Here is a 15,602-nt window from a genome sequence, read left to right on the forward strand (position 1 = left end):
GATGTGCCCATGGTCACTGAGCTTATTCATGAACTTTTGACACCAATACAGCACATATTGACTCCCCCAGGATAAGAGAGTGTTAGGGATGCATTTGGGGGCCACACTTGTCTTGACCACCGCTATATCCTCAGCATCTTACACCTCCCCTACTTAGAGCAGGATTCAATAAGTAGTTGGGAAATCAATGAATGAATCATTCAGCTCTACACAAACATTTCCTGGACTAGTGGAAACTGCTAAGGAAATATAACATTTCCTCAGACTCCAGGTTTATTCTAGTTAAATAAATAACCAATTAGAATAGAGCACCTTTTGTCCTTTTTTTTTTTTATCCTCACCCGAGGACATTTTTCCATTTTTTGTTCAGATAGAGTGGGAGGGAGAGAGAGAAAAAACCAGCTACGTGAAAGGGGTACATCTAGTGGCTGTTACCTGCACAACCCAACCAGGGCCCGGGACAAACTGCAACCGGGGTACATGCCCTTAGCGAGAACTGAACCCAGGTCGACGCTCTAACCGCTAAGCCAAACCGGCCAGGGCTGTCCTTTTCTAAATAAATGAAAGGAAAAACGAAAACATGCTGTCATATTTAAAAGACCAAATAAATGATCAAACCTGAAATAAATGCCTCCATATATTCATATGCCTCCTGCCAGTCACTCCCCACACTGACAACAGCACTGGTCTCTTTCTCAGCCTAATGTTAAATTGCTCCCTCTTGTGGTCGTTAAAGAGAAAATATTGAGTTGTATTTTTCAATTTGGATATTCAGGTCAAAGTTGAGTCTGATTCTTCAATAATGACTTCTTACTTTCCCCCTTTTCTCATAATTTCTCCTTCTATACTGCTTTTAATATGCACGCACGCACACTCACACATACACATGAGCACTGTGATCATCTTTAAATGAATCTTACCTTCCCAATTCAAAAATATGAGGGCAAGACATTGGTTCATTCTCTCTTTTGTTGATTCAAAACAAGCAGGATCTTGTTTCTAACTTGAGTGTGTGAGTGTAATGTAATAGCACTTGTTTCTAAAGCATCAATGTTGGACAATATTCAGACTAGCAAAGGAAGACCTTTATTGACCTGGGGTATATAATACAGCAGGTGTTTTATTCAGAACACTCAAGTTATCCAGTGGATGAATGATACCCAAGTTTCCAAAGAAGCCTGATAGAAAGGAAGCCAGAGCATGTGAATGGAAGAAGTTGTGACAGGAATGATTCAAAGACAAAACCTTCCGTTCTGATTATTCTGCTTCTGCCAATTTTGCGACCCCCAACCCACCTGGGCTTGTTCCCTCACCGTCTGTCTCTACACTCGCCTTGACAATGACGTGAGACAGAAAGCAGCCGAGCGGCAGAGCAACAGGATGCTTTTAGCACCCGATACAGATGTACGTGTCCGCAAAATAAAGTTGCGGTGCCCCTTGTCCCCTCTGGAAGGAGCCGATGAGAAGCAGACGGAGTGCTGGCCGCCCTCGGAGGCTGCGCCGTGCGGAGACAGCACCGCATTCCCGGCTGCGCCTGGGATAACAAAGGTGCTGGCCGGGGTGCCTCCCTCATTATGCCCAGCGCTGCTTTCGTTTCGGAAGTGGCAGCTAATGGAAGCGGGAGGCTGGGCGTAGCTTTTTCCTTTTTAACAGCAGGAGGACTAAAGACACTGCCTCTCTAAGGAGGGCCACCAGGTAGGCGGGAGGAAACGTGGGCATAGCAGCTCCTGGCGCGGAGAGCGAGCGCCTCGTTAGTAGGTGAGGGCAGGGGACCCTCGTCCTCTGTGACATTTCCAAGAGGCTACTCCAGCAGCACAGGGGACCCTGGGGGGGCCTCCGCTAGACTTAGTTGGCATTGTGTCGCAGGGAGTGAAGGAGAAATAAACTTGAAGCTCACAGGAGGTGAGGTTTGTTTAAATAATAGAAAGTAATTAGGCTGAAGACAAAAATCTGCGATGGCATTTTATAATTACAATTAATTTAAAGGTTAATTTCCTTTGGTGCTAAAATCTTATTTAAAACATTTACCAGAAAAGGAAATTAGGATGTTACTATCAAGAGGCATAGAGTGCTTCTGGGAATCCATGCCTATTATCACTTGAAATTAGGTTAGGCCCAAAGTAGGAATTTCAATTCATTTCTGTGTAATAATGGATGGTGGTCAGGGCTCAGAGTCAGAAGGGTTGACTGGGGCAGACAGTGCAAAATTTGCATTTTTGGTTTGTTGGTTTATAGGATTAATTGCAAATGTTTCCAACAAAGGAGCCTAGTTTATACATGAACAATCCTGACACAAAAAGAAAATTGGATATGGATTGCTGCCTTTGTAACTAATGAAGTTGATGTTAAAGGAATTCCCAAGAGCAGAAAGGCAAAAGGAAGCACGTAGTCACACACCCATACACCTGCACCACTGAAATAAGTTAATGGGGCGACAGTATTTCTGTTGGTTCCAAACCTGTCAATTCTATTCCCCTCTCCCAGGCCCCACCTTTTCCATCACTCTGTTTTCCAGTTGGGAATTGTCATGTCTCAGGTTTCAAATGCCATATATATGCATATACGCCATTCATCAAACCATTACCCTGGCAACTTGACTAGGAAAATCAATGCATAATAGTAGCAATAGCCAGAGGGAATTAATTCTTCTGTACTAATTTTCCCACTCACTATGCCTTTGCAGATTTGCTCTTTGTAAATACTTTATTGTTACCACTGGTATGTAAACCAATCCCAGCAATCTGGAATTGTGCAGAATCATAGAGCTATGAACAACATCAGACATCACCTATGTTAATCCTCTAATTTTACAGTTGAAGAAAGGAATGCTCAGATTGACTTGCTCCAGATCAGTCATTTAGAGGCAGAACCCGGAGCAAATGTTAAGTTTCTTGGTACTAAGTATATCTTCCACATCACTTCACGCTGATACTCAAGATAGATTCTTTCAACACATAGTTCTCGAGGACCACTGTCTGGTAGACTGTGGGTTAGTCACTAGGGATGAGGCAGGGAACCAAACATATACTGTCGTTGCCTTCTTGGTGCTTATAATCCAGCACACAGCTCACGGAGGAATTACACTGTAACGTAATGAGTGATCAGACAAGGAGAGTAGGGGATGCGGTGGGAATGCACCCCAGGGGCATTTGGTCCAGTTTAGAAGACTAGAAATTCTTTCCTGAGGAAGTGACATTTCAACTGAAACCTGAAAGATAAATCAGAGGGCTATGTACAATTTAGCAAAAATAGATGTGCCTTTTTTTAAAGAGGACTACATTTTTTTATCTATATTGACCAAATATACACTGTAATTCACACAGGAGTAATCTTAGGTGTGTTTAATGAGTTTAATATAGCAAATCTAGTTTGAACTTTCCTAAATATCAATAAAAAATGTTAGAGCAACCACTGGACATTCTCTTTCCTGAAACTGCAACTGTTGTTCTAAAAAGAAAATTTAAGCTCAGGAGCTTTGTGATTTTCCTTTCTGGAGGCTGCAAAATGATGCAAAGATCATGTTAGCAAAAAATTCAAGACAAGAGTAATTTCTCTATTGGATTATTATAGCATGAATGCTTTATTTTTTATTTCCCTTAATATGTGTACATTAATGTGCCCACACCCAATTAAAACCACTGTATTTAAATGGGCTGTGCATTCTAAATATATTCGGGATGCCAGCTGAGAAACATATCCAATCACATCTAACTAGCTCGCCTATAGCTTGTAATAGCTCCTCTCAATTTCAGCTGAAAGGCGTGTCATATATAATTGAAAGCAAGTGTAATGGGGAGAACAAAACACTGGTGAATCCAATCCTCCATCCAAACAGCATGGCAGAAAGAGAGCCCAGGCACCTTTAAGATACTTAGTTATTTCATCATATTCTGTCCGCTGCTCCACATCTATTGAAAGTATTAAATATATATGGATAAATAATTTTCGGACTCTAGTTTTGCAGATTATTGACCTTCTCAGCTCTCACCACTCTCATCAATCATTCACTTCATCCACCCCCTTGATTTCCTTCCTCAGGGAGGCTAGTTGGATGGTCTTCCTCATGGAAAACAAAAGGTTCTTCAAAATCTCCAATATCAAAATGCTCGGCCTGACTGGGAACTCCTGTCTTTGCTCCCACCTTCTTCTCCTGCCTCCCTCCTGGACTAATTTTTCTTTGTCTTTACATAGACTGGAGCCTTGGTTTTTCTCATACTTCAGACCATTCTGGCCATCATCTAGCTCCAGGATGAGTAATGGCAGTAATGCTTTCACTGCCTCCTTGGTCTCCTCCCCTCCTTTCGCTGTCCATGCCTGATGAGGCTCAGGTTCAGTTTCTCCACTTCTAATCCTGGGCTGCTGCATGTTCCTGGAGAAGGCGGCCAACACGGCTGGATGCTGTTCACTGCCGGCAGCGCGTCACTCCTTCCCACTGACTCACGGGGCACCTGTCCCAAACCTTTCCAGCTCCTCAAGCCTAGGACTCAACCCTGAGGAAACCAATGCCATCCAACATAAAATCCTCATTTTCCTCAACAGCTCTCTATACCAGCAATTATCCTTTTGGCTCCTTGCAGCCCTGCCCAAATCTGAGAGGGATGGTCCAGGTTTTCCTCTCCAAATGAATCCTTCCACCAAGAATTGACCTCATCTTCTCTTCCTGATCCCGGAGGGTGAGCTCTCGGCGAGCTTGTTCTCGCCCACTCCATGGGACCCTTCCTTCCCTTACATCCATGCCTCAGCCTCACAGACTGCAAACCAGGCTGGCCCCTGTCTCTCTGTCCTTTAAGATAACATACAAGGTGATTTTCAGAAATACTTGAGCTATGGAAACTCAGATATGTGTAGTTTTTTCATATAAAATATCTTTCCTTTTTTCCTACATTATGTTACACAGGCTATTTTTATTGCTTGTCAGACCATAGTTAACCAACCAGGTGGGATTTTAAAGGATTTCTATAGACCTACATCAGCTTCCCTCAGCTTCTGCAGATGACTTCTATACTTACATCAGTCCACGCAAAACTCTAGTAAATTCTAATGCGGAGTTCTCATCCTCTCGGTTAAGAGCCTAAATGTGTATTGTAAAGCATAATTCAAATAATTCTCTTTGTATAATCTCTTATAAAAAGAGATGAGGACCCAAATCTATCCATAATGTATCTTTAATGTACATGCCTCTAAGTATTACATGTACATGATTCTCTCAATAACCCTATGAAATTGAAATTGTTTTATCATCCCAACCTAACAGAGGAAGAAAGTAAGGCTCAAAGCAGCTGTGAGCTGCATATGAGTAAGATGCTGATCAGAGGTAAAGGCACAAGCTAAGCTCAGGTCCTGTGACTCCAAAACTTCAATCTTAATGCTCCTTCACAGCTTCCCTGTGATGTATCCAGCATGGCTTATATTGTTAGAAGACTATTCTCCAGCAAGATCCTGGTCTCAGCACAAAACCAGCTCTGTCTCACCTAAGGTATTACCCTCACTGAGAACAGCACAAACAGACAAGAGCACAAAAGGCAAAACAGTTTATCAAGTGGAACTTAGATTTCAATGTTTATGAAGTTTTTAGAACCAAAAGTTTAAAGTGATTGCTCAAACTATTTCTAATGAAAGGAATGTTTTATTCATTGTGATACCGTGGTAGGAATCGCTTCTCACTTTCATTTTTTTAAAGCATAGGTAAATGTGCTACCGAGTTTAAAGCACTGAAGATTCGATTCTAAAACAACTAAGAGAGAAACATAGAAAAATAAGACCCTAAGCCCCCAAGAAGATGTATTTGCTGAACAGGGTTAGGGAGCGAAGCATCTGTAGTGATGTTGGTAGTAAGTCTCATTTCATTCACTGCGGCTTCTCCTGCGAGAAGCATACACTGCAGTGACCTTTCAGCAACAGCAGGATAGAGCGGCTCTTAAAGGGTTGTTTTTCTAATCAGAAACAAAATGTGCTCAGATTCCATTCGGGGATGTTAGCCCAGACTGAACACCTCAAGCTCACACAGGAAACTGAATTGGTGCCACCAAGTAAGTCTACGAGGGAGAAAGGCAGTTCTTTCGGGCCTGTGGTTCGTTGTACAAAAATTCCTTTTGTACGACTGGAGAGACGTTCCCTTGAAATCCTTACCTGCAGAGATAATGGATATATACTCTATTTTCATAGGCCCACACAAATTCTTTCAAATCTTTTAATGTGTTCTTCTAAATATTTATTAGGCTTAGCTTTCTGTGAACTGCCTTTTAAAAGTTCCCTTCATGGTCTTTTCCAGCTCTGTGTCCAAAAGACAGAATGTTGACTAGTGGCTTTGTCATTAATAAGCAAGGTACAATTTTATATTATAATACTTCACCACCAACATGTATTTAAAAAGGCAGTTATAGGTTTGTTGAACTCAGTGTTTACATAAAAGGTTTAAATAAAAGGGAAGTTCACAACAGGGAATATATTTTAGCAAAGAACATTTACTCAGAAAGCATTTTTCTTTTACTTAGTAATTTCTAGATTCTGCTGCTGTTAATACTATTAAATCATAGTTATTAAACTGATATGGCACTTTACTAATATAAAATAATTGGACCTCCCTGTGCCTCTATAACTCAGATATAAACATACCCATATTGCAGATAAGAAAACTAGGGCAAAGAGAAAACTCTGTAGCAATTGCCAAAAAAAAAAAGATGACCTCTGAGTTGTCTTCATAGGACCCAAGGCAAATTCCTCCAATGAGACAAAAATTAAGCAAGTACAAATTTTATTTTCCCCACCTTCTGTTGTATAGTTGTGTACTTCTGTTTAGGATACTATAAACTGGCCAGAAGAAAGAGCAGTGTTTTCCCTACCAATTCTCAACATTTGCAACACTTGATAACATTCACTAATTAATGGCCCTCGTACCCTAGTCAGTTTGATACTAAAGAATATTCTCACCTTTTTCCTTCCACCCCTCTAGGCCGAACGGAATCCAGGGGTGGCTTTTCCCTATTGACATCCAAAAGGTTTCTTTAATTTCACAGGACTCGGGCAACAACTCACTTTTAAGTCTTCCATAAAGGTCTTCTCTTTATTATTGTTCCATGGAGGAAAGGACCAAAGTACTCTGTCAAATCTCACTGAGAAACGGTATCAGTCTTTTCCACAGTCTAACTGATTGCCTTATTTTTCTTTACAGTTCATTCAGTACATACATATCCAGGGTCTTCCATGAGCCAAACTATGTTTTGGAAAAACAGTAGTAAACTTTCCCTCTCGTGCAGTTACATTGTAGTGGTGGAATCAACAAATAAACAAGCAGATTTACAACATGTCAGGTGAAGATACGTTGCAATGAAACAAAATAAAGCCAAGTGAGGAGAAAGAAATTCATGATTTATGGGAAAGGGAGATCACCTGAAATGGATATAATATTGAATGTCAACTGCAATTCAAAAACTTTAAAAAAAATAACAGCAAGTCCCCAATTTGCTTTGCACTGATTGCAGGTACATTTTCCTTCTCTCGAGTGTTCCCTGGTCCTTGCCATTTATATGTGCCACTTATAAATTAAATACTACCTCTCCAGATAGGCCAAACACCAATTTATTCCTGACATTCTTTTCTGATCTGGTAAATGCAGCAATATTCTTCTAGCCAACTAAGAGTCAACTTTCCATCTTGCCTTTTCCTTTCCCTTCCCTCATATTCAAAAATTTGGCATGTCCTAGGTTTTCTTCCCGTTTATCCCTTTATCTTGCATTCATTGTCATATTTTTTCTCATTCTTCTAATTCTAATTCAGGCCTTCAATGATGCCTCTGTCTTTCACATGTTCTGATAAGCATTTCAATAACAGAGACAATACGCCAGTGGCTATAAGAAAATCTTCTCTCCTTACTTTGAAAAACATCACTGTAATCAGAGTTACACAAGATGGAGCTGAAAACATAAATACTTTCCAGAAGGAAGGATTGCTTAAACGTTGATAGGATGCCTGCACAAGTTATCAGACACGAAGGAAATGAACTCAATGTGGAAAGATGCTTGCCTTTTCACCCCTTAAAGACGCGTTGCAGAAAGCCAAAATCTGTGTGAAATGATTACTGGCAAATCCAGCACAGGTGGTTTTTGCTTTGGTTATTGCTCACATCAGAATATTCTGAGAAGAGTAAACCAGAGTTGGGAAGAAGGTGAAGGAGTAAATTTTCTAAAAAGAACAGAAAAGATGCTGAAGAATAAATAACACAAGGAGACATCTACCACCAGTAGAGGACTCCAGGGAAGAACTCTAAAACGTTTGTTAAATGAAGACTAAGAATGGAGAGGCCTAAAGATTTTAGATTTAATCCCCAATGTGATGCAAAACCTTTGATAACCTTCCAGGAATTTTCTGAAATGGCATGAGTAAAACACAAAAATCACTTTTTCAGCATACTTATTGAGGAAAGCAAATACCTAGCTTCTGGTCCCATTTCCCGCTAGTGTGTGGCCCCAGGCAGTCCAATAAATCTGTATTTACCTGTAGAATGAAGGTAATTATTCCTACCCTCTTCACAGTACTATTGTAAATATAAATGATGTCACCAGAAATGTTTTTAGGAATTATTAAGTATTTTGCAGTTGTTGAGAATTTATTTTTATTTTTAGGAATTAAGATTTCTGGTTAATAAAAAGTACTTTTTTTTCTAAATAATGCAGAGTTGTGCTATAAGGCAAACATCTGGATGCCATCATAATTACTTGGCGAAGGACCTGTCAGCTGTATTATGACTCCTATTGTGGATAAAAATGTTTACAGTATGCAGTAGCCTCTTTAGAGCCTGAGTAAATGTTATTATATCAAAGCAATTGAAAACAGACCAAAGTGGTATTAAGGGCATTCTAAAAATGTTAGATAATCTCAGTAATTCAGGATTTTCATTAAGAAAAGAGTTCCTTCTACCCCTGTACTCCACCCACATGCACCCCAAAGAGTTCCAGACCTGCTCGAAGCATAATTCTGTTAAAGGTGCAGGGTACCAAGTCCACATGCATTGACCATCATAATATTAACCGTAGTGGTCAGTTGGGTCCAATTTATTCCTATTCGTCTCCCTGAGATATTTAGGAAGACTACCATACAATGACTCAGAATGAATGCATGTGAGAAATGACCATACATCATTTCTCTGGCTATGAACACAGGCATGTATATAAAATAAAATACAGAAAATATGCTCTTTAATTCTGATTTAAATTTCACACACACACACACACACACACACACACACACACACACCATCAGTGAAATGGTAAAAGTCCTTCCTGGTTATATTTGGATCCTCTTCTTTTCTATTCTTGGTTCTGAATCATCTGCTGTGGGAAACTCTTTGTGGCTCTGGCTGACCTGAATGATTAGAACATCAGCAACCCTTCCATCAGGGCTTCGGTGCCCTTCTCCCCACTGGGCAGTTGTAAGCCAGCTCTACACCCACACACCAGACAGATCATGGCTAATGAGAGCAAACCCCAGACAAGGCCCGTTCCATTTGCAACACAGGCTGAGGGCACACCTCATTACCTCATTTCCCTTCTGGCCTTTTCTCATGTCTTAGGAAGGTTCATTGCTCCGGACTCAGCTTTGTTTCCTGTTTTTGGTCATGATTCTATCCACTGGACTTGAAATATCATCTTGGTTTCTTCAGGTCATCTCTTGGTTCACTCAATGATCTTTGGTTTATAATTACCATCAGCCTTTTTCTGCCATTCATCTGAAACCCCAGGGGGAGAAAGGCTAAGGAAATATTTAAAAACAACAACAGTCCAGCCATGTGGCTCAGTGGTTGAGCATTCTCCCATGCATCAAGAGGTCGCCGGTTCGATTCCCGGTCAGGACACATGCCCACGTTGTGGGCCTGATCCCCAGTGGGGTGGGGGGGGCATGCAGGAGGCGACCAGTTGATGATCTCTCTCATCAATGTTTCTATATCTCTCTCCCTTTCTCTCTCTCTCTCAAATCAATAAAGAAAAAATTTAAAATAAATTAGAAAAATAAAAACAACAAAATAACGACACATTTACTTTAGCTCGACTTGGATCTCAATGCCAGTGGAGGAACCTTACTGTTTACATCTGCCCTGATCTTGAGCTACTCAAATCCACTCTATTCTCCAGCACCAGGGTGAGGACAATCCTACTGAAAGGGACCTCAGAAAAAGGAAACTTTAATGCTGTGAAAACCTCTCAGCAAACTATTCCTTAAGTAAGTCTCAGTGTTCACAAGAGTGAACCCAAGTGAAAGAGAATTCAGGCACTATTTGCAGCAGATCCCCAGTCATGGACAATAATTTCTCAAAATACAAATGTTCAATATAGTTGCCATCCAATTATTATTTAGCTCTTCTGGTACTGTTTCTATTAGCTAGCGCATAAATGTGGGCAATCAGAAAACAAAAGAGGTCCATTCTCCTTTAATTCATCTTCTATAAAATATCGGTATAGTTCCATAGTTGTTCCAAATTAAACATGTTCTGTCTTTCTTTCTCCTATACTGCATAGGATTATAATGAGTCCTAAATGCTTTCAGGGGCTTTTCATTGTCTGTTTCCATACCATGTATCTCATCGAGGGGTCTACATTCCTTACCTTATTTTATCCTCATGATAATTGTATGAAGTAAGTACAATAAGTCCTACTTTAAAGGCTGTTAAGTGATTTGTCTAAGGTCACACACTGGCAAGTGGTCAAAGCAGCATTTGAACCCTGATCCTCCTAACATCAGCGTCTCTGTTTTTCTCATTACACTATTTCAATTTTGATGAGAAGAGAAATTCTAACTCAAAAATAAAAGTTTTCATGATAAAAAGAAATAAAATATCAAACCATAAAAAGACATGGAGGCACTTCAAATGCACATTACTGAGTGAAAGAGCTCAATCAGACAAAGATACGCACTGTAAGAGTCCAACTACATGACAGTCTCCAAAAGGCAAAACTGTGGAGACTGTTAAAAGGTCAGTGGTTAGAGACTAGGGGAGAGGCAGAGATGAAAAGGCAGAGCACAGAGGATTTTTAGGGCAGTAAAACTATTCTGTATGATACATATTATTATACACTTATCAAAACCCACATATTATGAAACACCAAGAATAAACCCTAATGTAAACTCTGGACTTTGGGTGATAATGATAGATCAATGTAGAGTCATCAATTGTTAACAAATATACCACTCTAGGGGATGTTGACAGTAAGGGTAGCTGTTTATGTGTGAGGACAGGAGGAATATATAAACTCTGTACTTTCTGCTCAATTTGTTTGTAACCCTAAAACTGCTCTAAAAAATATAATCTATTTTTAGAAAAGGTTTCCCCACTAAACAGTCAACTAGACATCATGAATTTTATGTTACTTCACACCTTGCTCCAATTTCTATCTGTAACACAAGATATTATGAAGAGAACCAAAATTAGTAAAACTAAGCCAATAGATAAGACACTACAAAAACTGTAGATAGCTATCTTAGGGCCTCCTAATTCAGCCTGTATTTCTCTTCCTTTCTCCTTCCTGTCATCTATTTTGTCATTCATTTTGTTTGTCCACTTGTTTTCGTCTTCTATCCCCACCACATAACTTCTACATCCAGGAATGGAAAAGAGAAGAAAAAGAAAAAAACTTTTCACAGTACTCTTAGTATTTATTGTTCCAGTTACTATTTCTGCCAAGACATAGTGTGTAAAACAACCATTTATTATGTTCATGGATTCCGTGGATTAAAAATTCAGACAGAGCACAATGAGGAAGGCTTACCTCTGATTGGTACTGCGAGGGACCTGGCTGGGCAGCGAGGGACCTGGCTGGGCAGCCTCCGAGACTGGGCTGACAACAGCTGGGTGCTGGGGTCATTTGGAGGCATTTTTGCTCACAGGTCTGGGTGTGGGAGCTGGCTATCAACTGGGACCTCAGCCTATCAACCAAAAAACATATCCATGGATTTTCCATTAGTCTCTCCATGTAGGGAGTTTGGGCTTCCTAGCTTGGGCATAGTGACTGTGTTCCAAGAGAGAGCATCGCAAAAAATCAAGAGGGAAATGTATGACATTTTTGTGATCTAGCCTTGGAAGACACATAGTGTTACGTGTACTCTACTCTTTTGGTCAAAGTGGCCACAAAGGTCTACCCAGGTTCAAGAGTAAGGGACATAGACCCAAACCACTGGATGGGAGGTGTGTCAAGATTACATTGTAAGCATATATGGAATAGAAGGTAAATTATTTTTGGCATTTGGAGAAATACAATCTACTGCAATAACTCTTGGTATATATTATTGTGCCTTAAATATCTAGGTATGTATGTATTTGAACGTTTGGTTAGACATTGTTCCACATATTTATTTGTGGTTGTGCATTTCAGATTATAAACCACAAGATGGCAGGGACAACATCTTAAGTTAATTTTCCAACATAGTGCCTTGTACTTGACAGTCATAGTATATGGTATTATTACGAGTGATACTATTGCTGACAGATACATGCACTTGAGTCATCGTTATTTTTCACATGTGTCAGGTATAGTGGGAAAACTTCACATTAACCAAAAAGACATATAGGATCTTTACATTTTTATTGATTTTAGAGAGAGAGAGGAAAGAAGAAAGAGAGAGAAATTTGTTGTTCCACTTATTTATGCATTCATTGGTTGCTTCTTGTATGTGTCCTAACTGGAGACTGAACCCACAACCTGGTGTATCAGAACAATGCTCTAACCAACTGAGCTACGCTGCCAGGGTACATATGGCATGTTTAATATACATGTGAATTTTGTTACAACAATTAGGTCTTAGTAGCTTGAGAGGAGTACATAAACTCTTCCTTCAAATGAAGATTCATGTAAAGCTGTCATTGAATCTCACAGGTGAGGAGGAGGTGGGGGAATCACCGCCTTGAGGGAACAATCTTTTTTTTCCTCCACAGTCAACGTTCAGTTTAGTAGATTCTTAAAAGGTGTATATGAAGAATCTGTGAAACCTTGATCATGAATGTTGATCTCTTCTGAAAAGTTAATTAATGAAGGCAATTGTCCCTTTTCAGTTGATTTCATAGGTGGCTTTGATTCTTATGGCTATCAAGGACCTCAGAAGACATCTCATTTACAACTACAGCCTATGTACATGTAAGTACTATACTTGGGAGGTCTCCTTCTGGGTTACTAAAAGATGGCCAGGTAAACATTCTGGGGGCACAGAATAGTGGGCATGCAGGCATGCAGCTTCCCTTCAATTACACATTAGTGTGTTCTCTCCTGTGTATGTCATTTTGACTGGGATAATTCTAACATTTTCTTCATAAATGTTTTAAAATTTAACTTACCAGAAATGCCACATCTAAAGTTACCTTTGGTCTTATATAAGTATCAACTACATGGCTTTAAAAAAAAACCTATATAGTATACTACTTTTTTAATTACCCAAAAGTTGTATATATTTAAAATGATTAGACATTGTAGGTAGTTGTATGGGACTACATCTAAACTGTATGTTTTGGTTTTCCCAGGATAGTCTCAGTTTACATGGATGGTACTGGTATACTTATTACCAGCACCCCTTTTTACTCTCAAAAGTGTTCTCATTTGGATGATAAATGATAGATTATCACTCTAGTTATATATAGGTTTAAAAATTTTTTTAAAAAAAAACTGCAATACTTTATCATTTTGGTGATGTGAAAGTGAAAGCGGAATATTAACACTGAAACTTATCAGACCCTTAACTCTAGCACTCCAGAGAGCAGATATACAGTCAGAGCCTGATTTTTATATCTGTGTTTAGGCAAATTCCCTTGGATAACAACTGATAACAAATTCTATATATCAGCATCAGGTGATATGCTGAATTGCAAGCGAAGATCAAAATAGAAAGTAAGATTCCAATTCCTTTTGAAATGTGAGCTTCTCTCTTTGAAGATGTGTGTTCGTTGTCCTTGTCCTCACCATCGAATCATTTTACCTTTTAATAGCATTAGTGTGTAGGATAATGAATGGATTTTTGGAGTATTTCTCTAGAGAGATTAATCTTTGCACAAACCCTTTAAGCTTCATTTTAAGAAGGGAATGATCTATACAGCATGCCTCCCTTTTTCTTTGTGCCCCCTGCAGCTCCCTGGCAGAATTTCGTAACACCGCTCCTAGGAAAGCCGTTATCAGTTCAGGTCTCAGGCAATACTATCTGCCATGCAAAGCATTCTCTCTGCAAACAGTACATCACATATCCCTTCTTGTGCATCCCCACAACCACTCTCCTAATTCTGGCATTCATGACCTTAAGTTTTTCATTCTCTCTATTTTAGAACCCCTATCCCATCCTTCACTTGGCCTCCAAGTTGATCTCCCTGAAGTACCACTCTGGTCTTTTCACTCTCCAGCCCCAAAACTATCAATGCCTCCATGTTGCCTACTGAACAAAGCCCAAGCTCCTTACTATAGCCTGAAAGTCTACTCTGATCTGGCCCCAAGGCTTTGTGGAAACATTATCTCTTCTCCTCAACCCTTACTATGCAAATGATGCTGGGACACCCTAGGAAAATGTAATGATGACTAAGAATTGACCCCTGCCCTCCTGAAGCTTATAATCAATTGAGGGCATGAACAGTCTAATATCTCCCCTTAATCATTTTTTTTTTCAGCCTACTAGAACTTTTGCCTTCTGTAAATATAACAAGTATTTTTCCAATTGTCCATGCTGTTCTCCTGAACAACTTTTTTTCCCCAAAAATTCCACTCTGAAATTTCACTAACTTTTAAATTATATCTTAAAATATAGTTCCTTTGTGTAATATTTCTTAATCTATTTTCCTCTGTTAATTATTTTTTCCTTTGGCCTGTTTTCTTTTTATACCATACCTTTTCTTTTATTTATTTCTTTTTTATAATTTTTCTTTATTGATTTTAGAGAGAGAGAAAGGGAGAGGGAGAGAGAGAGAGAAACATCGATGAGAGAGAACATCAATTGACTGCCTCCTGCATGTCCCACACTGGGGATCAGGCCCACAACCTGAGCATGTGCCTGACCAGGAGTAAATATGTAACCTCTTGGTGCATGGGTCAGCACTCAATCACTGAGCCACACCAACCGGGCTATATCTACCTTTTTTGTCCTTCTAGAAACACTTGATAGCTTAAACAAAAAATAAAATGATAGATCCTCTAAATATTTTCCCATTCTTCTCAATATTGTATCATAGCCTTATATAAAGTAGTCTATTAAAAAATAAAGGCAAAATAGTAAGAAATAATGGTTAATATGACCTATTGAAGACAGATGGCCTGAGATAGAATTCCTTATGACCTTGGACATATAACTTTATTTGAACAACTTTATTTATTCTCACCAAATCTATCTTTACTCACCTGAAAAATAGAAACAATAGCATAAATACTTCATATAACTGTTCTAAATTTATAAGAAATAACACATATAAAGCATCTAAAACATAGGACATGTCACATAATAAGCGCTTAATAAACCTAATATATTAGTAGTAGGAACAACGCTTATGTTACCAATATTACTCATGAAAAGACTTTATCACGTCACAAATCAATACATACTATATTTCATTCCCAAAGGTTTTCCTCTGTAAACAATATATCTCATGT

The 15,602-nt window shown here is 39.3% G+C and overlaps 1 protein-coding gene across 1 annotated transcript in view; it reads left to right on the forward strand.

Moving 5' to 3' along the window:
* Positions 1-13,801, forward strand: part of NKAIN2 (sodium/potassium transporting ATPase interacting 2) — a 502,753-nt gene extending 488,952 nt beyond the window's left edge. The window contains exons 7-8 of the mRNA XM_036247759.1: positions 13,040-13,121; positions 13,777-13,801. Coding sequence (XP_036103652.1) covers positions 13,040-13,121; positions 13,777-13,801 — 107 coding nt within the window. The remainder of the gene's footprint in view (positions 1-13,039; positions 13,122-13,776) is intronic.
* The last annotated feature ends 1,801 nt before the right edge of the window (positions 13,802-15,602 follow it).

Source organism: Molossus molossus, unplaced genomic scaffold (genome assembly GCF_014108415.1).
Source record: "Molossus molossus isolate mMolMol1 unplaced genomic scaffold, mMolMol1.p scaffold_m16_p_8, whole genome shotgun sequence".
In the NCBI taxonomy this organism is placed as follows: domain Eukaryota; kingdom Metazoa; phylum Chordata; class Mammalia; order Chiroptera; family Molossidae; genus Molossus; species Molossus molossus.